The sequence below is a fragment of the Bubalus bubalis genome, chromosome 2 (assembly GCF_019923935.1).
Source record: "Bubalus bubalis isolate 160015118507 breed Murrah chromosome 2, NDDB_SH_1, whole genome shotgun sequence".
Classification (NCBI taxonomy): Eukaryota; Metazoa; Chordata; class Mammalia; order Artiodactyla; family Bovidae; genus Bubalus; species Bubalus bubalis.
In genome coordinates, this window is record NC_059158.1 from 187,073,761 (window position 1) to 187,097,511 (window position 23,751).

Sequence of the window (23,751 nt, forward strand, 5' to 3'; positions counted from 1 at the left end):
CCCGGGGGACGAAACTGCCCCCAGCGGAGACCGCTTGAGTAGATGCAGCGCTTGGCACACTGCCCGGTATGTGTTACACAATGACACCTCTTGTGCTTTCTGCGCCTCCCAGCCCGAGATCCTTGAGGACAGGACTGTCCATGGATGCCTCGGTAAGCAAGCGGGTGGGGAGGGGGATGGAGCCGAGAGGCAAGTGGACAGACCAGCAGATGGACACACGGGCGTATCTGATTCTGGTAGTCTCTCTGACAAGAAAAATCCAAAAATCCACAGTGACTGGGGGGGTTTCCAGAGCAGAATGTTTTCGGTGCAAGTGTATGAAATTCAAGAAGCCCCTTCCGGGACTTCCCTGGTGGTCCAGTGGCTAAGACTTTGCCTTCTAATGCAGGAGGTGTGGGTTCGATGCCTGCTCAGGGAGCTAATATGCTACATGCCATGTGACCAAAGGTGGGGGAGGGACATAAAAATGTAGAAGCGATATTGTAACAAATTCAATAAAAACATTTTGAAAAATGGTCCACATCAAAAAAACATCTTAAAAAAAAAAGCAGTAGCCCCTTACTCCGCTGTGTGAGCACAGTAGAAAGCCGGAGCTCACCGCCTTTCCCTGACTCCCGGGGGTGATGACCGAAACAAGACCAACTGAGGCGGGGATGCAGCCCCTGCTCCTGGGAGCTGCGGGGACCCTAAGGCCCAGGCCATCGGGGTGGACTCCTCTGGGCGGTGACGTGGCCAGGGGTATGAGCTCCTCCCCCAGAGGTGGAGAAGCAGACACTCAGGGCCTGCGATGAGCCCACGTGACTCTTGCCGAAGCCTCCCAACCACCCCCGCTTTACACCAGGCCTCAGAGATTTCTCAAGGTGAGGCGAAGCACCCGGGCACCAGCTGAAAGTGGGGAGCCAGGTTTGAACCCTGATCTGCTTTGGTTCCCTCTCCGCTCAGCCCAGTGGCTTCCTGGAAGTCCCTCTTGAGCCCCTGCACTCTTGGCTCCGTGATGCTGAATTCAGGAGGAGATCCAGAGGCTGGGCCAGAGGCCAGATTACTAACCTTCAAATGGTTCTCAACCCACTGGGGGGTCATAAAATCAATTAGGGGGCTCCCTGGAAGCCTTTTGCTTTATGAACTGCTTACTGAAGATCTTTTTTAAAATTTTATAATACTAATAGGCTTCCCTGGAGGCTCAGTCGGTAAAGAGTCCGCCTGCAACGCAGGAGACCTGCCTGAGCACAAGAGACCTGAGTTCAATCCCTGGGTTGGAAAGATCCCTGCAAAAGGAAATGGCAAACCTACTCCAGGATTCTTGCCTGGAGAACTGCACGCACAGAGGAGCCTGGCGGGCTACAGCCCATCGCGTAGCAAGAGTCAGACCTGACCTGACGACTCAGCCACCACCACACTGTTAATAAATCCACACGTGGCTTTACTTTCGATGTTGCTGTCAACACTTCCGTTCTGGATTTTCGCACACACATCCGTACAGTGTGTAGCGCAGACCCTCCTGACGCTCTCCTCTGCTCACTCCCCTGCAGCCGTGTGGCCCTCCTCGCTGGACCACGCAAGTGTCCGCTCTGCTACTGCCTCTGGACCTTTGCACCTCAGTCCTGGGGTCCGGGCTGCCCTTGCCCCAGGGAGCATCTCCCGCCCTCAGGGGCCTCCAGGTCTATTTACAACCTGTCACCTCCTGAGGGTTCTGGGGACCAGAACTGCCCACAGTGGCATCTGGGGCTCCTGGCGCGCCTTGCCTGCTTTTCTTGTCTCTGTGGCCCTTATCAGCACGTGGCAGGCTGTGCTTTTCCCTGTCTTTCTGTCTGTCTCCTCTACTAGAGCACATGCCTCCTGAGGGCGGGTGTTTCACTCACTGTCGTACCCCCAGCATCTGGTACTGTGCCCAGCACGTGACAGGCACAGAATAAGGACTTGGTGAATGCACACATACGCTCCTATTGGCAGGTCTGTGGGCTGAAATTTTAGACGATTTAAAAAAATCCTGTAAAATGGCTTAGTGATAAAGAATCTGCCTGCCGGTACAGGAGACACGGGTTCAGTCCCTGGTGCGGGAAGATCCCACATGCCATGGAGCAACTGAGCCCGCAAGCCACAACTACTGAGCCTGTGCTCTGGAGCCCAGGAGCCCCAGTTACTGAGCCCTTGCACAGCAACTGCTGACGTGTTGCTGTGCGCCCTAGAGCCGGCACTCCACGACCAGAGCAGCCACCGCGATGGGGAGCCCAGGATATCTCTGGTGGTCCCGTGGTTGAGAATCCGCCTGCCAATGCGGGGGACATGGGCTCGATCGCTGGCCTGGGAAGATGCCAAGAGCAACGAAGCCTCTGTACCTACAACTGCTGAAGCCCGAGAGGGCCTGTGCTCCGCAAGAAGGGAAGGCCCTGCAGGGAGAAGCGGTGCCCCGCAACTGGAGAAAAGCCCGCACCGCAAGGACGACCAGCACAGGCGTGAATGCAGAAATAAATAAAATAAAATAAAATGAGATGCCCACACGCCAAAACTTGGGAGTGGCCTCAGCTCGCCTTAACTAACTAGAGGAAAGCCAGCACGGCCACGAAGATCCAGCAGAGCCGAAAATAAATAAATACAAAAAGTTATTTTTAAAAATACTGGAATAAGTGACCACGAAGTCCCTGCCCACTACTATTTCTGGGCTACCAGAGCCAGACCTGTCCTGACCAAGGAGGCTTCAGGGCCCACGGTTCTGCCCACGTGAGCCTGCTGGGCGGACAGTGGGGAGGATTCCCTTTGCACGCAGCCTGCATCACTGCAGTGACTAGCCTGGGTTCAGACCCCAGCTCTCCTATGTACTGGCTGCTGTGTGAGTGCCGCGTTATCTCATCCTCGGGCTGCAGCTTCCTGGTCCATCAAATGCGAACAGCAGGAGTAGCTGCCTGACAGAGCGCTGGGAGGGGGGATGGACGGGCACACTGGAGGCCCCGGGCGCCCGGCCTCGCGGGCTGAACGCGAGCTCCTCCCGACGCCGTCTCTGCTCGCTGTCCCTGTTGCCGCACCATCACATTATCGCTGTGCTCACTCACTCCGTCGTGTCTGAGCCTGTGCGACCCTCTGCACTGTAGGCCCCCACGCTCCTCTGCCGTGGGATTCTCCGGGCAAGAATACTGCAGTGAGTTGCCATTTCCTCCTCCAGGGGATCTGCCCAACCCAGGGATCAAACCCGCATCTCCTGTGTCTCCTGCATTGCAGGCAGATTCTTCACTCACTGAGACGCCGGGGAAGCCCCAGTCATTATCGTGATGACTGTTATTATCACTTTGAGTCACATAGCCCAGGCCCTGACCCCGGGGTGATGGAGACCGCCTCCCCATCCAGAGACCAGGCCCAGCCCCAGGCGACCCAGCCCCCAGGCTGTGTCCAGGGACTTAGGTTACTTTTGCATTTTTCTCTCTTTGTTGTTGTGGTTCCGTTGCTAAGCCGTTGCTAAGCCGTGTCTGACTCTTTGTGACCCTACGGACTGTGGCCCCCCAGGCTCCTCTGTCCAAGGGATTCTCCAGGCAAGAAGACTGGAGTGGGTTGCCGTGCCCTCCTCCAGGGGATCTTCCCCACCCAGAGGACAAAGCAGCATCTCCTGGGTCTCCTGCATTGGCAGGCTGATTCTTTACTGAACCACCTAAGTACAAACAGCAGGACTTCCCTCGTGGCCCAGTGGTGAAGAATCCACACGGCAATGCTGCAGATGCAGGGAACCGGTCAGGGAACTAAGCTCCCACATGCTGCAGAGCAACTAAGCCCATGAGCCACGTGACTGAGCCCAATCGCCACAACTAGAGGCCACGTGTCACACCAGAGGCTCCTGCCTGACACGACAGAGAGCCCGCGTGCAGCAAGTAAAGACTAAATTAAAAAAAAATACAAATAGCTTCAGTCAGCCCAGCAATCTATCAGTTCAGTTCAGTTCAGTTCAGTCACTCAGTCGTGGCCAACTCTTTGTGACCCCATGAACCGCAGCCAGGCCTCCCTGTCCATCACCAACCCCTGGAGTCCACCCAAACCCATGTCCATCGAGTCGGTGATGCCATCCAATGGTCTCATCCTCTGTCGTCCCCTTCTCCTCCTGCCTTCAATATTTCCCAGTATCGGGGTCTTTTCTAGTGAGTCAGTTCTTCGCATCAGGTGGCCAAACTATTGGAGTTTCAGCTTCAGCATTAGTCCTTCCAATGAATATTTAGGACTGATTTCCTTTAGGATGGACTGATCAGACCATATAGATTGTACAGTATCCAGTGAACTGTTTCCAGGAGCCCCTGGGCCAGAAGATTGAAACAAAAGTAAGACGTGGTCCCTCAATGTCAAGGAGTTCACTACAGGATGAGGCAGGAAGATCTGACCCGAGAAAAACATAAAACCCCGAAGACCGAGCCAGTGCTCAACAGAGGGGGGGCTTGAGCTTGCCAGGGCCTGGGGCACAGCTTTGGCACCAGGCTGCCCCTGTACAGGGCCTGAAAGGGTGAGCAAGGGCCTGACAGGCTCAGGCTGGGGGGCGGCCAGGGCCACAGCAGGAGCGGAGAACAACAGTGAGTGGCCCAGTCAAAGCGAAGACATGATTGAGGATGACGGGGTGAGAACACGGCTGCAAGGAGGTGGGGGGATTTGAATTTATCTGGGAAGACGGTGCGAAGCGCTCAGAGAATCGGAGAGTGGCCAAGAGCCTGCTTCCACCAGGTACCAGCCTGCAACATCAGATACGCCCAGCAAATGTTTGCTTAATGAAACTGAATTGATTTCATCATAAAGTAATCCTGCTCTCAGTTTGCACGTCTGGCCCCTCGGTGTGGAGCAGAAAGGGTGCAGGGTGCCGATGACGGGGAGCGGGGACATCGTGGAACCCAAAGCCACAGCCATGAATCCGGAAGTGCCCTTTTCCCCAAACTGTGTTCCCAGGATCCTGAGACCCACCCAACTAGCCATGGCGCCTTATCAGAAGGAAAGTCAGACAGCCCATCCCTGGGTGACTGAGAGCTGAACTGAGCTCTCCCCACCCAGACAGACAGACCACAGGACGGGAGGGAGCCACGCACACCTCTGATGTTCCTGGACGCTCTCTGAGCCAACCCCAGTGAGCCCCCAGCGAGTCCAGGGGGCCGGGACCCAGGGAGCCAGCCCACGCTACGGAGGAGGCGGGCCCACCACGCTGGTCCCCTACCCTGAGGAGAAGGACACGGAGGCTCAAGGGGGAAGAGATTCCTCCTGGGCTCGGCCCCGGGGCTCAGAGCGGGGCACAGGCAGCCGGTCCTGCCGACGCCCCAGTGACGACATGTCCCAGGCAGTGAGCCATTGATTAGCACACGCTGGAGCCCCACCTGTTCCTAAACCCTGCAATCACATGGGAGACGCTGTCGTTACGAACACCACGCTTGTGGGCGACGAGACGGCCAGAGAGACACCAAGCCACTGGGCTGGTTGGACTCGAGAAGCAGCCCTTGCTTGTTACCATTCTGCCGTTGGCCACCCCCAGGGAGAACAAGAGGACGGAAGGCCGGGCCCAGCGGGACAGACGGCCTCGAGCCCAGCTCCTCCAGGGTCCAGATCTACCGGCACTGTCCGAGGCCCCAGTGTTAGGATCGCCACGTAAAAATACAGGACATCAAACTGAATTTCTATGAAAAAAATTTTTTCAGCATAAGTATGTGTTTTTCCTTTTTTTTTTTTTTTGCCGACTCTGGCCACCCCACCATGGCCAGACAGCCTGGCTTTGGAACCTCAGCAGATGGAGATGGATGGGCAGCACCCCCAGCCCCTACCTCCTGCTCTCGGTTCTCAGTTTTACCCCTGAGGACGCCACAGTCCCAGGGGTTCTGCTCATCTCCCCAGGGGCCCTCAGGTGGACAGGCGAAGAGTCTCCAACCCCCACCCACAGCCCACTTCCCATTATTTCCCTGTTGCAGAGGCCACTGGTCCAAGGGCACCCAGCTAACCGCCAGCGGGGCCAGATTCACAGCCAGGGTCAGAGGCCCTGGGCGGGACGCCAGACGAGGGCACTGTACCTGCGGCAGGCTGCGGAGGACGGGAGGAAGCCATCAGACGGGGCCGGCCCAGACCAGCACTGTCCAGCCGCTCGCCTGTGAAAAGAAGGCCAGGAATCTGATTAGAGGGCGTTCAAGGCCAAAGTTCCAGCCACAGAGAGGGGTCACCAGCTCGCGACCGACGGGTGCACGCCAGCCGGCCGCTCTCAGCCCATTTCCCAGCAGCTTCGGGAGCCCAGGATGGCGCGAGCACGGTGAATCATTAACATGCAGAGAGACCAGCAGCTGCAGGTTGGCCACCCACCACCCGGGAGGCCCTGCCGGCCCAGGCCTCCCTGTGCCCAGCCCACGCGGCCGAGCTGGGCTCGCAGGTGGCCCCTCTGGCTGGCAGGGGAGCTCCAGCCTCGGACGCCAGGATCATGCTCAGCCCCCGCGTTCCAGAACCGGATCAGCCTGAAGGGTCATGGGTGTGGGCCGGATGCTTCCTGCTCCTCGCTGCCCGGTCACCACGGGTGCCCTGGGGCCACCCCCGCCCCACAGGCCCCACCGAAGGCCGTCCACTCTCTCTCCGTCTCCCCCTGCACCGCCCCCAAGCTTGGCCGGCAGGCACGTGGGTGTGAGGGAAGGAAAGGGCTTCGTGGAGGCGGGTGGCTCCAGATCGGGGCGGAACCCCAAGTGCTCGGAGCAGGGGGGCAGTATCTCCAGGCCTGGAGGTGGAGGAGCCCGCGACCGAGCCGCCAGAGCCTGCTCTGGGCTTACCAGACCCTGGAGCAACCTTGCCAGGCGCGCCCCGCCGAGCTCTCCCCACTCCCTCTCTGCACCCGAGTCTGAGCTGGGGGCACTTCGTCTAGACGTCCCTGTGGAAGAGTGGCTCAGCCCTGGAGGGAAAGCTCCAAACCCTCCTTTCTAATCAGGGCCTGCCGCACACTGGCTGCCTGCCTGCTTTCCTTTCCAATCCTAAAGCCTCTGTTTACATTAGCTGGCTTCCTAAATAAAAGTAGAATGCATGTAAATAGCAATTGATTAATAATAGCAAATATCTATGCAGTGCCTACTCTACCTCAGACCTTATTCTGAGCGCTTTACAAATATTAATATCTATTCATCCAAATTAGGACAAAAGTGAGGCCCAGAGGGGATAAGTAAAGTAGCCCAAGATCACACAGATAGTGAGCGGCAGAGCCAGGGCATGAACCCGGTCCCTGGACCCCCGCGTGTGCTCAATTATAACCACAGTGCTCCACTTCTCTCAAAGTCCAAACAACACAGAAGCTTAGCTGACCATGAGAAGACAGTCTCTTAGGTTCCCCAGGAGTGACCGCTGCTACCCGTTTCTGTGACTCCTTCCGGGACTGTGCCGTGCGTGCACCAGCCTATTCATCTGCATAAATGCCTTACTTTATGCAGAAGGAAGCACACTGCATGCCCTGTGGTACAACCACTTTTTTAAAAATTGAGGTTTATTTACAGCTTCTTGGGAGTCACTAGGGGTAAAGAACCCGCCTGCTAACGCAGGAGACTTAAGAGATGTGGGCTGAATGCCCGGGTCGGGAAGATGCCCTGAAGGAGGAAATGGCTACCCACTCCAGTATTCTTGCCTGGAGAATCCCATGGACAGCAGAGCCTGGCGGGCTACCGTCCGTAGGGTCGCAAAGAGTCGGACACAACTGCAGCAACTCAGCACGCACATGGTCTATTCACAGTGCTCCAGTGTGCGGCAAAGTGTGTACACACACACACACACCATTCGCTTTCAGATTCTCTTCCATTATAGCTTTTTACACGGTATCGAACGGTACCCTGTGCTATACAGACTGTTTATGTATTTAATCCACGTGCGTGCACGCTAAGTCAATTCAGTCGGGTCCAACTCTTGGCGATCCCACGGACGGTAACCCACCAGGCTCCTCTGTCCATGGGATTCTCCAGGCAAGAGTACTGGAGTGGGGTGCCATTTCCTCCTCCAGGGCATCTTCCCGACCCAGGGATCGAACCAGCGTCTCCTGCGCTGGCTTCTGGGTGCAGGCAGACTCTTTGCCCCTGAGCCACGGGGAAGCCCGTTCTACACACAGCAGCGCGTCAATCTCAAACTCCTGATCTACCCGTCCACCCCGCTTTCCCCTTTGATGATCGTAAGTTTGCTGTCTACGTCTGTTTTGTAAAAAAATTCATTTGTGTCAGTTTTTTAAGATTTCACATATGAGTGACATTACATAATTGTCTTTCCCTGTCTGGTTTACTTCACTCAGCAGGTCCTCCTTTTTGGCCACGTGCAGTATGTGGGGACCTATCAGGAGCCCCCCAACCAGGGATAGAACCCGCAAGCCCCGCAGGGGGACAGCAGACTCAGCCGCTGCATCATCCGGGAAGCCCTAGCAACCGCTGTTTCTGCTGGAGAAGTGCCAAGGTCATTTCAGAACAGCACAGTACATAGACATCAGTCTCGAGTTCATGCCTGCAGAGTGCTGGGGGCGGGCGTCTACCATGACTGACATAATCCCTGAGTGGACGCCCAGGTTGTTTCCAGGCTTTGCTGCTATAATCCGTTCTCCACACACCTGGTCTTGAGCCATGGATGCGTGAACCTGTGGGGCACCCTCCTCGGCGGGATGGGCTGGGTCAGAGAATTGCACTTTTCACTCTGATCAAAAGCCAATTGATCTCCGCAAAGTGCGTGACTACGTCTTTCAGTCCCACGCTGAAAACTCTCAGCAAAGGGTTGGGGAAGATTTAAGAGATGTGGGCTCGATCCCTGGGTTGGGAAGACGCCCTGGAGGAGGAAATGGCACTCCAGTATTCTTGCCTGGGAAAGTCCACGGGCAGAGGAGCCTGGTGGGCTACCTTCTATAAGGTCGCAAACAGTCAGCCACGCCTGGAGCGACCTAGCACACAACCCAAGGCGCGATGAGTAACTCGAGCAGCCAAACACACATCTATTTTCCCTTCTCTCCTCCCTGGGCAAGGACACACACCAGCAAGCCCCCGGCACAGCCAGGGCCTGTGGCGATCGTTCTGCACATGTGTGCCAGGGCTCAGGGTGAGTGAGTGAGGAGGGCAGGCTCAGAGCAGCCAGGGGCCCTGCGAGAGAACCTCCTGGCACAGCAGCCAGCAGAGAGTTCAAGGCTAGCTACCCGATACCGCCTAGGCCCCACTGCTCAGGGGCTATCATACTCGGATGAGCTATTTAACACCACCTCTGGGCCTCAGTTTATTCATCTGCAAAATGGGGATTAAAAAGGACCAACTTCATGGAGTCCTCAAGAAAATTAAGAGTAAATGCAGGTAACACTCTTGCAAGGGTCCTTCGGACCCACGGTTCTTCGGCCTGTCACTAGCAGCCAGGGCACAGGCTGTGACGACCAAGCGCTGCCTTGGGACCCAGGCTGGAAGTGTCTTCCCCAAGGGCAGGTGAGCTGAGCCTCAGTGTCCTCGCCTATAAAGTTGGGGTCCTGGTACCTGGCCCACAGGGCTCCCAGCAGCACCCGAGCTCAGCCTCAGAGCCCTGGCAGGCTCGGTCGGTGCCAAGATGCCCGTTCTTGATGTCACCACCAAAACGGGACCAGTGGCTGGGACCGGGGGTCTGGATCCCGTGCCCCAGGAGTGCAAGAGACCCTGGGGAAGGCTCAGGGGGGAACCCAAGGGCTTCAAGCTGCGGGGACCTGGGCGAAGTCAGACCCATCTGCAAGCGGGGTTCCACCTCAGCTGCGCGGTGGGGCCCCAGGCCTCCCCTTGGCCTCCCAGAGCTTCGGGCTACATCTCCGTAAAATGGGCAGGACAGCCCCCGCCCGGAGGATGCCACAGGCTGGCAGGGCCAGGAGCGGGGCGTAGGTGTGAATGTGTGGAAGAAGCAGGCGGGGTTGCTTGGCTACTTCCTTGGTTAGTTTTTTTAACGTCTCCCCTGAGCTGCGTGTGGCCTGGAAGCTCCAGGGTGGGAGGCTGAGCCAGGAGAACTGTGCCGCGATGCTCCTAATACGAGCCTCTCTCCGAAAAGCGACCCAGAACCTCCTGCCGGGCCGGTCTCTGGCAGAAGAGGCGGCCTGGCTGGGGATGGAAGTCGACTGAGAACCAAGAGCGACTCGGATCGCCCACATCCAGGGGTTCCCAGTGGGCTCCTGCAGCGCAGGGAGGGAGAGGACAGAAGGAAACGCACGAAGGGTATGAACGGTGCTCGCTAGGGCGGCACGGTTCCACAGGTTTTCTTCCCACTTTCTTTCCATTTTTCTGAGTTTTCGAGCTCTTCTACAGTGAGCATTACAAGGAGGGAAGATGAAGATAAGCGTTCTCATTTTTTAAAGATTTTTTTTGATGTGGACTGTTTTTAAAGTCCATTGAACTTGTTACAATATTGCTTCTCTTTCGTGTTTTGGTTTTTTGGCCATGAACATCTCGGCTCTGAGCTCCCTGACCTGGGATCAGGCCCCCAGCCACCACCGTGGAAGCCAAAGTCCTAACCACGGGGCTGCCAGGGACGCCCCAAGCATTCTCATTTTTAAAAAGGCTAAATAACATCACAGGTCGGAGCAGACAGTAGCTTCAAGGCGGCGTGGAAAGGGTGGAACCCGTTGGTCGATCAGAGTTCACACCCCAGCTCCGCCACTTGCCACCGTTACCATCTAGCCTCTCCCCCGCCCACCCCACGGACACCCTGTGCTGCTGAGCCCGGGGCTGCGGTGCGGGCGGGTGCAGCTCCCGGCGCCCCGGCCACTGTCGTCACGGCACCGTTCACAGCCCTCCGCGTGGGTGGGGGTTAGAGGAGACTTTCTGCTCTTGGGGGTCATCGCTCTCTCAAAACGACCGCCAGCACTGGACAGGCAGGCAGGCCCCCTGAACACAGCTCTTCCTGGTGACGCCGCACAGAATGGCCAGAAGCAGGCGGTGCTTCTTTAATATTTATTTTTATTTGTTAATATTTTATTTGGCTGCACCGGTCTCTGTTGCAGCACCAGGATCTTTAGTTCCGGCACGTGGGATCCAGCTCCGTGACCAGGGATCGAACCTGGGCCCCTGCATTGGGAACTCGGAGTCTCAGCCCCTGGACCGCCAGAGAAGCCCCCAAGCAGCGCTTCTCAAGCTCATTCAGGCAGAGAGAGAAGCAAAGGACCAGCCCAGCTCTGGGTGTGCCCGCCAAGCAGGTCAAGTTCAGCGACCGGAACCCCGAGAACAGCCGGATTCACACTTGCCTCCACCCTCAGCAGCCGTGCTCGCCACAGCAGGTGTCTTCCAGGCTCTAATTTAAGCAAAGCCTTGTCAGTCTGTCCTTCCTCTAGAGTTCAAGGTCCATCCAACCCAGAGGCCCAGCAGGAAGTCATCCTCCAGGCTGCCTGCACCAGGCCCTCCTCACTAGCTCTTGAAACTGGCCATGCGTGCTAAGTCGCTCAGTCGTGTCCAACTCTGCAACCCCAGGGACTGTAGCCCGCCAGGCTCCTCTGTCCATGGGCTTCTCCAAGCCAGAATACTGGAGGGCTTGCCATGCCCTCTTCCGGGGCTCTTCCCAACCCAGGGATTGAACCCGGGTCTCTTAACGTCTCTGCGCTGGCAGGTGGGCTCTGGACCATCTCCCACCTCTCACGCCAGTGACTGGCCCCATCCACTCGCCCAAATGAGGCCGAGAGAAACACACAAGAAAGCCTCTCTGATCGTCACAAATCAGGCCAGGAGGGTGAGGACCGGGAAGGCTGGACGCTGGAGGGAGAGTGTGGCTGGGGAGGGGAGGGTGGGCTGCAGACTCGCCAGAGGAAGGGGAGACGCCAGCCCGTCCTACAGAGCCAAACGAGGGCCAGGCTCTGGCCCGGCCTCCCCCGCAACTCTGGCCTCAGAGGCACCGTGTCCAGCTCCTGGAAGCCAGGAGGAAAGTGCTCGACCGGAGGTGAGACGGGGGTGGGGGTGGGGGGCCCTGCTGCGGCCACACCCTCCAGGGGCCATGCTCGCTTTCAGCCCTTGTCAGCTGTGAGCTTGGCCCACCCCGCCAACTCTGCCATCACAGCGGCTCTCCCGAAATACACACCCTCAGGCTCTTCCTTGTCGCCTCAAAATGAAACCCAAGCCCCCCCAGCTCCCCACTCCCCGCCGCCAACTCCCCACCAATCTCTCTCATCTCAGCAGCTCCCAGGCCTGGCCTGAGAGCTCCAGCTTCAGGCCCATCCCTGACCCCACTTGTTCTGTGTCTCTGGGTCTTTGCTTGGTCTGTTTATTCCCTCCAGTGCGACCTCTCAGAGCCAATAAGCAAACTCCTACTCAACCTTTAAAACCCAGACCCTGCTCCTCTGTGAGACCTCCCCAGACTCATCTTATGCAGTATTTCCCAAGCTTGGTTTAAAAAAATACCTGTGCGTGTTGGCAGGGGAGAAGGTACTTCCCTGGAGGTCCAGTGGTTGAGTCCACCTGCCAAGGCAGGAGACGCGAGTTTGATCCCCGGTCCAGGAAAATTCCACATACCTCGAGGCAACTAAGCCCCTGCACCACAACCCCTGAGCTCACTCAACTAAGCCCAACTCAGCCACAGCTTCTAAGCCCACACACCCCAGAGCCCGTGCACCACGACAAGAGAAGCCACAGCAAGGAGACACCTGGCGGCCGCAGTGACGAGCCCCAGTCCACCATGACCAGAGAAGGCCCGCACACGGCAACGGACAGCAGCACAGTCAAAGTAATTTTTTAAAGAAAACTAAAAAGACCTGTTGCGGGGGGCACTTCCCTGGTGGTCCGGCGGTTAAGACTCCACGCTTCAAAGGCAGGGGCCGCGGGTCAGAGAACCAGGCCCCCACGTGCTGCATGGTGTGGCCAGAAAGCCCCGAGCCCTGCGCTCCGGCTCGCAATCCTGAACTGGGAGCTCACGTGTGCCGCCAGAGAAAGGCTGCTTTCAAGGAGCACAGGTGACCCCGGGACGCCTGGCGGCCCCGTTGAAAGTGTCTCCCTGCCTAGGCTGGCCGCTTCCTTTCCTCTCAGGGGCTGCCGCGGGACCGGCAAACAGCCCACGGTGGAGACGCACTCACTGAACAGAGCCGAGCACCTGCATCTGCCCAGGGCACCTCACCGAGGAGCCCGGGGGCTGGGGTGCCCCTGCCCCGGGAGGGGGCCATGGCCTGGCTGGCAACCTCCGCTCCCCCGGGGGTCCTCTGCCCAGAAGGACCAGGGCCGGGAGGACGGCGCACGCAGCACCCCCCGGCTGCAGACCGTGCAGGGCTGGCTCGCGGGGGCTCTGGAGAGGCAGGGGCTTAGCCGAGAAAACACAGGCAGGGCGACAGCGAGAAGGACACGTCCAGGGCTCAGAGCCCCGGACAGAGCGCAATGAGACGCCTGGACCATGCTCCGCTGGGGCCGCAGAAACCAGGTCCAGACACTGAACCTGTGGCTCGCCCTCCCCGCTAGACCCAGGCAGGCACTCACCCTCTGCTTCTCGTAGCCCGTCAGACGCCGGTGCAGGAGGAGAGACGTCTGACGGCGCCCGAGGGGCCTTCACAGACTTTAGTCCCCTTCCTGGGGCTCCCACTGCCCCATCCTGCCGATCGCTCCACGGAGGCCAGGCTGCCCGAACACAAGAACGCCCGGCCTGACCTCCGGGACCCTCGCCACCCATGAGATCACACAGCAATCACCTTGGAAGTGGTCATCGCGGGTGTCTCCTGAGCACTGCCGTGCAGCAGACCCCCTGCCCAACTGGGCTCCCACAACTGGTGAAGAACAGGGGGCAGAGAGACAGACGCTCTGAGCCGAGTCCCTGGGCTGCGGGCAGGGAGGCCCAGGGCGGCTCTCATGGGAGGGCAGCGCAGACCGGGCGTCACGGAGATGGACTGTGGCTGAGGGCAGGGGTGACGGGCAGGAGCCTCGAGTGCTGGAGACACAGCAGCGCCAGGTCTGCTCCCTGCCCGCCGGGCACCAGGCTGCTCAATGGGCTTCCTGCCGCGGGCAGGGGTGCGGCTGGCCGGTGGCTGAGCCTCGGACAATGGAGGCCCTGTCCCGGCCCCGGGTGAGTGTCCCCTCTCCCTGCACTGACCTCCTGGGCGTGCTCCGGGTCCAGGATCCCCAGGCAGGACCGGTGAGGGCAGCCACCCGAAGGGGGCCACCAGGCAGAGGATCCCACTGGGCCCCTGGCGGCAGGGACTCGTGGGGGCTGTTGCTAGGAAACCATGGCCAGCACAGTCCCCAGAACAGCCCCTCCCCTTCTTCCTCCCCTTCTTCCTCCCCCTCCTCCTCCTCCTCCAGGCGCCCCCCACCCCTGCCTCCAGCACATTAACCCCTTTGTACCCAGCAAGCCAGTTCAGGCAGGAGGCCCCAGGCTAAAGGGCCAGGTGAAAAACTGCTGATCGGAGCGTTCTGCATCCTTGGTCACATCCTGGGCGGCCCACGCGACAGGGCCCCGCACAAACACTTGGAAGCATGGACTCTGCACCACCCTTTCACCTTTCTGCGCCTCAGTTTCCCCATCCAAAGCCCACCTCGCGGGCAATTTAGTACCACTGTGACTCTAGAATACTCATACCATCAGCAGAGCATTTCCAGGCTGGAAAAAGTGAAAAGTCAAAGGTGCTCAATCGTGTCTGACTCTTTGAGACCCCATGGACTATACAGTCCATGGGATTCTCCAGGCCAGAATACTGGAGTGGGTAGCCTTTCTCTTCTCCAGGGGATCTTCCGGACCCAGGGATCAAACCCAGATCTCCCTCATTGTGGACGGATTCTTTACCAGATGAGCCACCAGAGAAGCCCAAAACATCTTTTTCATGGATGGGGAAGCTGAGGTCCACACTGGGGAAGCAACTTTCCCAAAGTCACCCAGGAAACACGAGATGGGACCAGGAAGTGGAGGGGCTTGACTCCAGGCCTCCGGTCTGAGTCTGTCTGACTCCAATCTGACAGGATGTGGCAAAGGATGGACGGTCCAAGCTGCAGAAAGGGCCAAGGACCTCCAGATACTGGGCCACTTGAAGCCTCAGCCACTGGACCACCAGGAACATCCCATTTCTGTGGGAAGACCACCGCTACCATTTCTGTTTTAAAGACCACTTCTTCGGTCACACTGCCAGCCTGACCTCCCCAGGAGCTCCAGACTTCTGCCCAGAAGTACACCTGCCCTCACTGCTCCCAAGCATCCCACCTCAGCTGGGGGCAGTTCCAGCCTGCCAGAGGCGCAGACTGAACCCCTCGGACCCAGCCCTGGCTCCTCTGCCCCCCACACCTGCGTGCCTCCCATCCGCCAACCTTGGTGGCTCCCACTTCCACCACCCCCTCCAAAGCACCATCTCCTCGAGGGCCATCAGCCCCTGACGGGCCTCCTGCTCCCCCTTCACCCCTCGCCCGACATACTCTGTTCTCAACCAGCAGCCGAGTCACTCCTCTGCGCAAACCCTCAAATGCCTACTTCATTCTCAGTGGAAACCGGGCTCCTCACCTTGGCCTACAAGACCCCACCCGATGAGTCCCTCCCCGCCCTCCCTGACTTAAAAGCCTACCTCTCTCCACAGCTTTTCCACCAGAGTCACCAGGACCACGTGCAGGCCCCACACGTCCCGCCTCGGGGCACCAGGACCACGTGCAGGCCCCACACGCCCCGCCTCGGGGCCTCCGCACTGACGGCGTGGTTTGCTTGTTCATGGCTGTGCCGGGTCTCCGCTGCTGCCCGGATGCCCTCTTCCCTGCAGTGTGCGGGCTGCTCACTGGGGTGGCTTCCCTTGTGCAGCACGCGCTCTAGGGTGCACGGGCTCAGCAGCTGTAGTCCCAGCTCCAGAGCACAGGCTCAACACTGTGGAGCCCAGGCTTCCTTGCTCTGTGGCACGTGGGATCTTCCCGGTCCAGAGGGCAAACGCGTGTCTCCTGCATTAGCAGATGGGTCCCTAACCACTGGAGCACCAGCTGGCTGCTCTGCCTGAAACACTCTTGCCCAGTTACACTCAAGGGCCACGCCTGCCCCGCGTCAGGGCTCTGCTCCAAGGCCACTCTCAGAGGCCCCTCCAAGCACCCGCTTCTCAAACAGCCCACGCGTGACCGCGGCACACCATGTCCTCGGCCTCCGCTCTCCCCGTCTTCATGGTATTTGACCCTCCAGGCGTCTATATATCCAGATGCTTATGCTGGACCAGAACGTGGACATCATCGTTTACGTCCACCGCTCCATCCACGGCCCTGCAGCAGCGCCTGGCACACAGCAGACCTCGACACACACTTGCTCATGAGTGAGGGAAGGCCAGTCCATGCCAGCCCCAAGGCCTGTCCCACCTCCACCTTCAGGGGCGGGGAAGAGGCAGCCGAGGCCCGGGGGCCCCCACACCAGGCCCGCCCGAACCCAGCCTCAGCCAGGACGGCCCCTCCCCAGAGAACTGCACAGACAGACTCAGGGCCAAGCCGTGCAGGAGGCGGCTCCCCAAAACCCATCTGGGAAGAGGCCCGGGGCCCGTGTCAGGCAGTGATCAGAAGAGGGGTGGGGTGGGCACGACTATTGTTACAAACTTGCTCCCCAAAGACCAGGTTCTTGCTCTGGTGAGTCCGGTGAGTCCGGAGCATGGGGCTGGGAGAGGGGACGGGACCCTGAGGTAGCCGTGGCTGCAGGCCTCGGCCGCTCCGGCAGGCAGGTGAAGCACCCTGGCACAGGCCTGGCTCTCCTGCGAAGGGTCACACAGCCCCCACGGGCAGTCTGCCCGCGTGGAGGGAGCCTCCCGGTCGCGGCCCACAGGGGTCCACTCTGGCTCCAGCCTCTTCTTCTGGCCCAAGCTCTGCCTCCCTCAGTGAAGAGGCTGTCACTTTGTCCCAGAGAGAGCTCTGGGCAGGAAGAAATGACCCGTGCAGAACTTGGAGCTAAAAAATAGCTCAGCCCACCCCAGCAAGGCGAGGCGAGCTGTCTGGGCAGCATCTGGGGTCTCCTGAAATGCCCCGTGTGGAGCTCCAGGGGACCCAGAGGCCTCAGCCCCAAGGCGCAGCACTGAGATTCAAGCCGCCCCTTTAATATGTGCCGCAGCCTCCCCCAGGGAAGACGTGAGTGTGTTCCCGGCGCTCCCTGTCCTCCGCACCTGCCAGGGAGTCACAGAAAAGCCCGTCCTCCCACCAAGCCCCAAAGGGGGCAGGGCACCCACAAGGGATGGAATCAGCCCATTTTACAGAGGAAGAAACTGAGGCTCAGGGACGTAAAGAGATCCATCCACGGTCAAGAAGGCCATCAGAGGCCGATCCGTGATGAAGCCCCGGGTGGAGACGTCCAGCCACGTCTGTCCCCTGTAGCGGCTGCCTCCTCCTCAACAGACCGAGGGATCCATCACCGCACACCCCTGCAGTGAACATCTCGCCTCCCAGAGGTGCTGCCTGGGGCTCGGGGCAGAGAGCAGAGGAGGCTGGGGGGGAGGAGCTCGGCGGGAAAGGAGGTGGTTTCAACCATGAAACGGATTGGCCCTGAAGCCTGCTGTCCTGGGAGGGAGTCAAAGCCCGGACTCTGACCCCGGGGCAGGGGGCGGGGGGGACTGTCCCAAACACCAGGCCGGTGCTCAGCAGACCTGTGACTGGACTCCTAGGGGTTGAGGCAGCTCAGACGCCGCCCGCCGCCCGTCCTGCAGAGGACGCCTGTGCCCCTCCTTACAGCCCTTGGCGCAGAACCCGCACGGGCGCCATGAGCTCCGAGCCCGCCCGCTGCCTGGTGGGAGTGAGGTGCCCCTTGCACCAGGGCTCCCCACCCTGAGGCTGCCTCTGGCCCTGCAGGGTGTCCTCTGGGAGCCCCTTTTTGGTGCCATCAGGCCCCAAGCGTGGCTTCTATTTGTTTATTTCTGGTTGCTCCAGGTCTTCGCCGCTTGCACAGACCTTCTCTAGTCGCGCAGAGCAGGGCTGCTCTTCAGCGCAGCGCAGGCCTCTCCCTGCAGGGGCTCCTCGTTGCAGAGCGCAGGCTCCAGGGCAAGGGCTCAGCAGTTGCTGCTTGCGGGCTCCAGAGCTCGGCTCAGCAGTTAACAGCACCAACAGAGGGCCTCACTCACGGAACACTGCTGGTGTGCCGGCCCAGTCGCTCCGCAGCAGGAGGGATCTTCCCAGACCAGGGATCGAACCTGTGTCCCCCACACTGGCAGACGGAGTCTGATCCACTGAACCACCCGGGAAGTCCCAGGTAGGACAGTGACCAGCCCTTCACCTCCTTACTACGACACAAAGATTTTATTTCACCATTCTATCCCTGGTTCCCTCTTCCATAGTGAAAGTGAAGTCGCTCAGTCGTGTGTGACTCTTTGCGACCCCATGGACTGTAGCCTACCAGGCTCCTCTGTCCATGGGATTTTCCAGGCAATAGTACTGGAGTGGATTGCCATTTCCTTAAGATCCCCACTGCAAAGGGCTTTTATGAGGATTAAATGAGATATCCCTGATGGCTCAGACAGTAAAGAATCCGGCTACAATGCAGGAGACCCAGGTTCAATCCCTGGGTCAGGAAGATCCCCTGGAGAAGGGCATGGCTACCCACTCCAGTATTCTTGCCTGGAAAATCCCATGGACAGAGAAGCCGGGCAGGCTACAGTCCATGGGCTTGCAAAGAGTTGGACAGTACTGAGCGACTAACACTTGAACAGTAACTGAGATAATAATTCACATAAAATGCTTTGAGGAGAGCCTGGAACTCAGTAGGTGCTCAACAGATGTTTGTTGAATGAATGAATGAGCACCTCCCTCTAACTGGACAGCAGCCCCGTCTACAGGAAGGGGGTCCCAGGCAGAGCTGAGTGGCCCGCGGGCCCTCCCCAACACTGTCGTCAGGAGCCTTCGTGGGCCAGTGAGAGCCAGATGAGAAGGGGCAGCCCCTCTCACAGCGTCTAACTGTGCCGTGACCCCACTGACGGGCTCAGGGACCCCTGGACCCGGCCCTGAGGCTAACACTCGGCTCCACAAAGTTTCCACCTGCGTCCTGCGCCTTTCAAAGTCAAGACTCCAGGGGCTTCCCCGGTGCCCCAGTGGTTGAGAAAGGCTCTGCTCCCGTGCAGGGGGGCCCGGGTTGGATCCCCAGTCAGGGAACTAGATTCTGTGCGTTGCAGTGCAGACCCTGCATGTTTCAGCGAAGACCCTGCGTGCTGAGACTAAGACCAGGAACAGCCAAACAAAAAAAGGTCAATATTCCAGAAAGGGGGGTCGCAGTCGGGAAGAAGGCCCCAAAGGAGGCAGTGAAGGTCACAGTCAGGGAGAGGGCCCCAAAGGGAGCAGCGACGCTGAGTTTCCTCAGTTGCGGCGAAACACGGCGACCACCGAAACCCAGTGTATGGCGCCAGGAAGACGGTCCACCTGCCTGAACGCTGTGGTCGCGGGGTGGGGCAGCCTCGCAGCCTGCTGCCGAGGGTCCCTTATGCAAAGCCTGGAGACTTGGCCTGCAGAGAGCCGCAGACATCAGGCTGCTTTCCTTGCTTGAACCCAAATGCTAAACTCAGGAAGAGCAAACCCCCTCCAGGCAACAAGCTCACAGTGACTCCCCCACCGCGGCTGCCCCTGCCTGTCACTTGACACCGTGCCAGGAGCATCCTCAACTGACCTGTGGGAAGAGACGGACCTGGGAAGGCAGGATGCGGGGCTCCAGGATCCAGGGCTCGCTTCCCTGCTTGCAGCCACCAGAATGAACAGGCACTCCATAATGCCACACTGGTGTGGGCGGGGGGGTGGACGCAAGCACAGACACCTGTGGATTCCCTGCCAGGGCTGAGCCCCTCGCCAGGTTGACCCGAGGTCTGTCCTGTGGCCAGGATCTCAGTCAGGGGCAGAGACAGCATCTCCTTTCCCGTAAGGATGCAAACTGGGAGGTGAGTGATGAAGGGCCCACCTTCCACGTGTGTGCCCCGCATGTTAGACCAGCCTCCAGGCCCCACACCCTCCTCTGGGGAGGGGGGGAAACCAGGCTTTTTTTTTTTAGCCTAGCTGGGCCTTTGTTGTGATTTAGCTGCCCCGAGGCAGGTGGGATCTTAGTTCCCTAACAACTCCTGCACTGGGAGGCAGATTCTTAACTACGGACCCCCAGGGAAGTTCCCAGGAAAGCCAGTCCTTCTCTCTCTGGATCCATCCGACAATATCTCTTAATCATTCCACAAAATTTGACTGAGCACTACCGCATGCCAGGTACCATGCAAGGTTCTGGGGATTCGGTTCCTGCCTCGCTGAAGTCCACAACCCCACAGGCAGGCAGATGCTAAACAATCACCTAAGTCCATCATATGGGCTTCCCTGATGGCTCAGCAAGCAAAGAATCTGCCTGCAAAGCGGGAGACCCAAGAGACGCAAGTTCAACCCCTGGGCAGAAACGATCCCCTGGAGTAGGAAAATGGCAACCCACTCCAGTATTCTCGCCTGAAAAATCCCATGGACACAGGAGCCTGGCGGGATAGAGTCCGCGGGGTCGCAAAGACTGACGCATGCACGCAAGGCTACAAAGCAGGATGCGCGCTATGGGGTGGAGGAGAGTGCCAGGGCCCAACTGAGACTGAGGGCAACCGTCCAACATTCCAACTCAACTCTCCAAGGGCTGATGCTGGTCCCGTGGACTCCACGCGGTCACTGGACGCCTGCCCTACACCGTAGCTGCTCAGAACAAGGGGATGGGGCCTGGCGATGGCCCCGCCCATTTCGCCACAGGCTCCGCCTCTGGGCCAAAGCTCACAGCTGCTCCAGCTTCCAAGGGCCCCCCCACCTCCCAACGGATGTTTGGATTTTAAGCCAAAGCCAAGGAATACGGGATGTTGTGGGCGCTTTTTTTTTTTCCTCTTTTGCTTTTTTTGGAGGGAGGCAATATTGGATTTCAAATTTTCCATTCCATTTGGCTTACACAATGACAGTTTCACGGATCCAGCCAAGGCAGCGGTTCTCCACAGGGATGACTTTGCCCCCGAGAGACACGTGGCAACATCGCGAGGCATTTGCGTTCTCACAGCTGGGAGGGCAGGGGAAGCGAGTGGCACGCAGAGGGCAGAGGCCAGGAATGCTCCGCACAGCCCAGCCCCGCAACAGAAAATCGTCCGGCTCCGGTGTCCACAGGGCCAAGGTGGAAACCCCTGGTCACAGGGTGTCTGGTCAAGTCCTCTGAGGATCAGAGCAGACTATGGCCTGTTAATTCAGGGTCGCCTTACTGCTATCAGTCACAGGGACACAGAGACCAAAATCACCGCCACCAGTTTCCATGGCAGATAATACCAGGCTCCAAGTCTCCAAAGGACCTGCACTGTTTTCGTGGATCTCGGAGCAGAGGCTGTGGGCAGAGACCATGGCCTGCTTCTCCGTGTGCTTCCACCACCTGGCGTGGCATCCGGAACACAGGAAGTGGGCAGAGGGGCAGGAAGTGGGGAGAGAGGGCAGCCTCTTCAAAGCGAGGACCATGGCTCACCCCTCCCGGGCTCAGCACCCAGCACTGTTTCTGGCACCTCGCAGCCATCGCTGATTTCACGAACAAACCACCAGATGGAGCGCTGTCCGGGCCAGGGGCGAGGCCCCCCTCCCCGCTGACCCCCAGCCTAGCCGAGGCACACGGCTTACTCACCAAGCACCTCAGCAAGCTGCGTGCAGGAGCGGCCCTGCTGGGCTGGCACGGTGGTGAGAAGGATGGACACGGCCCCGAGACCCCAAAGCTCACGGTCCAGCAGGGGAAGGTAAACCGATAGGGCACCCACGGTCGAAAGCAGGCGGGGCACTTCTGCAGGGGAGACCTGGGGGCCTGGGGGACTCCTGGGAGCGGCCCTGAACACAGATGGGGGTTGATGCTCCTTGAAACAGTGAAGGAAACCACATAGAGTTCACCTCTGCACGCCCCGGAGCAGGGAGCAGGAGGGAGGGAGGGAGGGAGGCGGCAGGGGGCTTCCAGTGGGAGTCAGGGCCCCTCCGCGGCCCTGACCTGCCTCTCCCCAGCGACCTGGCCCAGGAGCTCAGCCCTGAAGGCAGTGCTGAACGGGTGGAGTCCAGGGCCCAGGCACTAGGCCCCGTGCCATCAAGGAGCGGGTTCCAAAATGAGCACTGCAACACCAAACATGCAATCATTCCTGCCAAGGGCCCAGAGCGAGTCCAGGCCCTTCAGTCCTATGATCACGTCAATCTTCATAACAACCTTTTGAGAGAGGAACTATTATCACTCCCATTCTACAGACTGGAAAACAGAGGCACAGAGAGGAGAAAAGGGCTCAAGGTCACGCAGCCAACATACGGGGGAGCTGGCTGCAGGGCTGTGCCTGGAACCCCGGGACAGTCACACCTTCATCCCTCAGCCTCGAGCAGGCACCCTGCACTGGGCTGCCCTGCTGTCTGGGAAGCACTCAGGTGAGCGGGTGGGACCGGGAGGACCCCACTCGGGGGCGCTGGTAGGACGAGGCCCCCACAGGCAGCCCGTCAAGAGGAGAAGCGGGGGGACCGGTAGACAGAGTGCTCTAGCCAGGGCCCCGGCGAGGGGTCTAGCCACGCTGTCCCCAGCAGAGCCTCAATAAGCGGGCCCCTCCCAAGGCAGCAGGACGCAAACACAGTAAGTCTTGCGGGGCATCCTCACCAGGAACCACCTGGGGGCTGAAGGCAGGCAGCTTCCCGAGAGACCAGGGATTCACCCTCACCCCTTCAGCCCCCAGCCCAGCACTGGAGCAGGCCCCCAGGCAGGGACGGCCGTGACTCAGGCCCCACTGTGCCTCTGGGTACCAGCCAGCGCCCTCCCCTCTGCTGCGGGGAGGGCCACCAGATATCAGGCCGAGCCTGGCTGGAGCCCCTCAGGGCAGGCTCCTCGTCCATGGGATTTTCCAGACCAGAATACTGCAGCGGGTTGCCACTTCCTTCTCCGGGGGATCTTCCCGACCGAGGGATCAAACCCAGATCTCCCGCGTTGCAGGCAGACTCTTTACAGTCTGAGCCACAGGGGTGCTCTCCCATTAGAAAGGTCTAACCTGCCCTCATTCGGTCCTGTGGAGTTTCCCAGGACAAGGCTCCTCCCTGCTGCATGGACGCTCATAAGCTGGCCCTCCTTCCACGTGTCAATTGCTAGGAGGAGTCCCAGGCTGCCACTGTCCCCCTCTTTAGCTCAGCAAACACTTCTTGGGTGCCCACTACACACCAGGGAGTGAACGGCCTGCGATGTGACCTGGGTCGCACGTCCTCCCTGCCAAGGTCAGGGCACACGTGGGAACACGGCAGGTTCAGCTCACCCCCGGGACGCTGACTCACGCTGCCCACGTGCATGGACGATCAAGGCCGTCCCTCCAGAATTAGGTCCTGTGCTTTCCTGCTCACAGGTGTGAAATCCAAGTGACAGGAACTGACAGGGAAGCCCAGCGACTGCTCTCACTGGCACGGACTCAGACTCACTGGATTGCCGAGCTTCTAGTAAAACCAGGAGCCGGGTGTGGGGCTTCACGTGCGCTTTGGGATGGACCAGCCCTGTCCCCACGGGACGGGCCCCTCTCTCTCGAGGCTCCCAGAGGACCGCGGCTGAGTCTGCTCACTGCTCTACCCGAAAGGCCCAGCGCCACACCTAGCAGCCAACAGGGGTTCAATAAATGTGGGTGGGACTGAACCAAGCCCGAAAGCGGGGGCTCAGAAAAGCACAGTGACCTGCCCGAAGTCAGGCAATTGGAGAGCAGAGAGCCCACCGCCCTCCGAACTCCCCCAGGTTTGAGCCCCGGCCGTCCAGCAGCAACCCCAGGACACATTTCCTGGGGCAAAGCCACCGCCCCTCCAGGCCCCAAGAAAGCACAGGCGAGCGCCACGGGAGACCTTATTAAGGAAAAGCAAAGAGAGGAACACCCGAAGCAAGCTGGCGGAGGCAGGGCCAGCCTGTGAGTCACGCACCCCAGAATATCCG

General features: G+C 59.4%; 1 protein-coding gene across 5 annotated transcripts in view; it reads right to left on the reverse strand.

Annotated features, from left to right (window-relative positions):
* Positions 1-23,751, reverse strand: part of ARHGEF10L (Rho guanine nucleotide exchange factor 10 like) — a 170,607-nt gene that overhangs the window by 108,559 nt on the left and 38,297 nt on the right. For all 5 annotated transcript variants that reach the window (XM_044938210.2, XM_044938204.2, XM_044938213.2 and 2 more), the window contains exon 2: positions 6,012-6,086. In XM_044938210.2, the coding sequence (XP_044794145.2) occupies positions 6,012-6,045 (34 nt within the window). In that variant the 5' untranslated portion in view covers positions 6,046-6,086. The remainder of the gene's footprint in view (positions 1-6,011; positions 6,087-23,751) is intronic.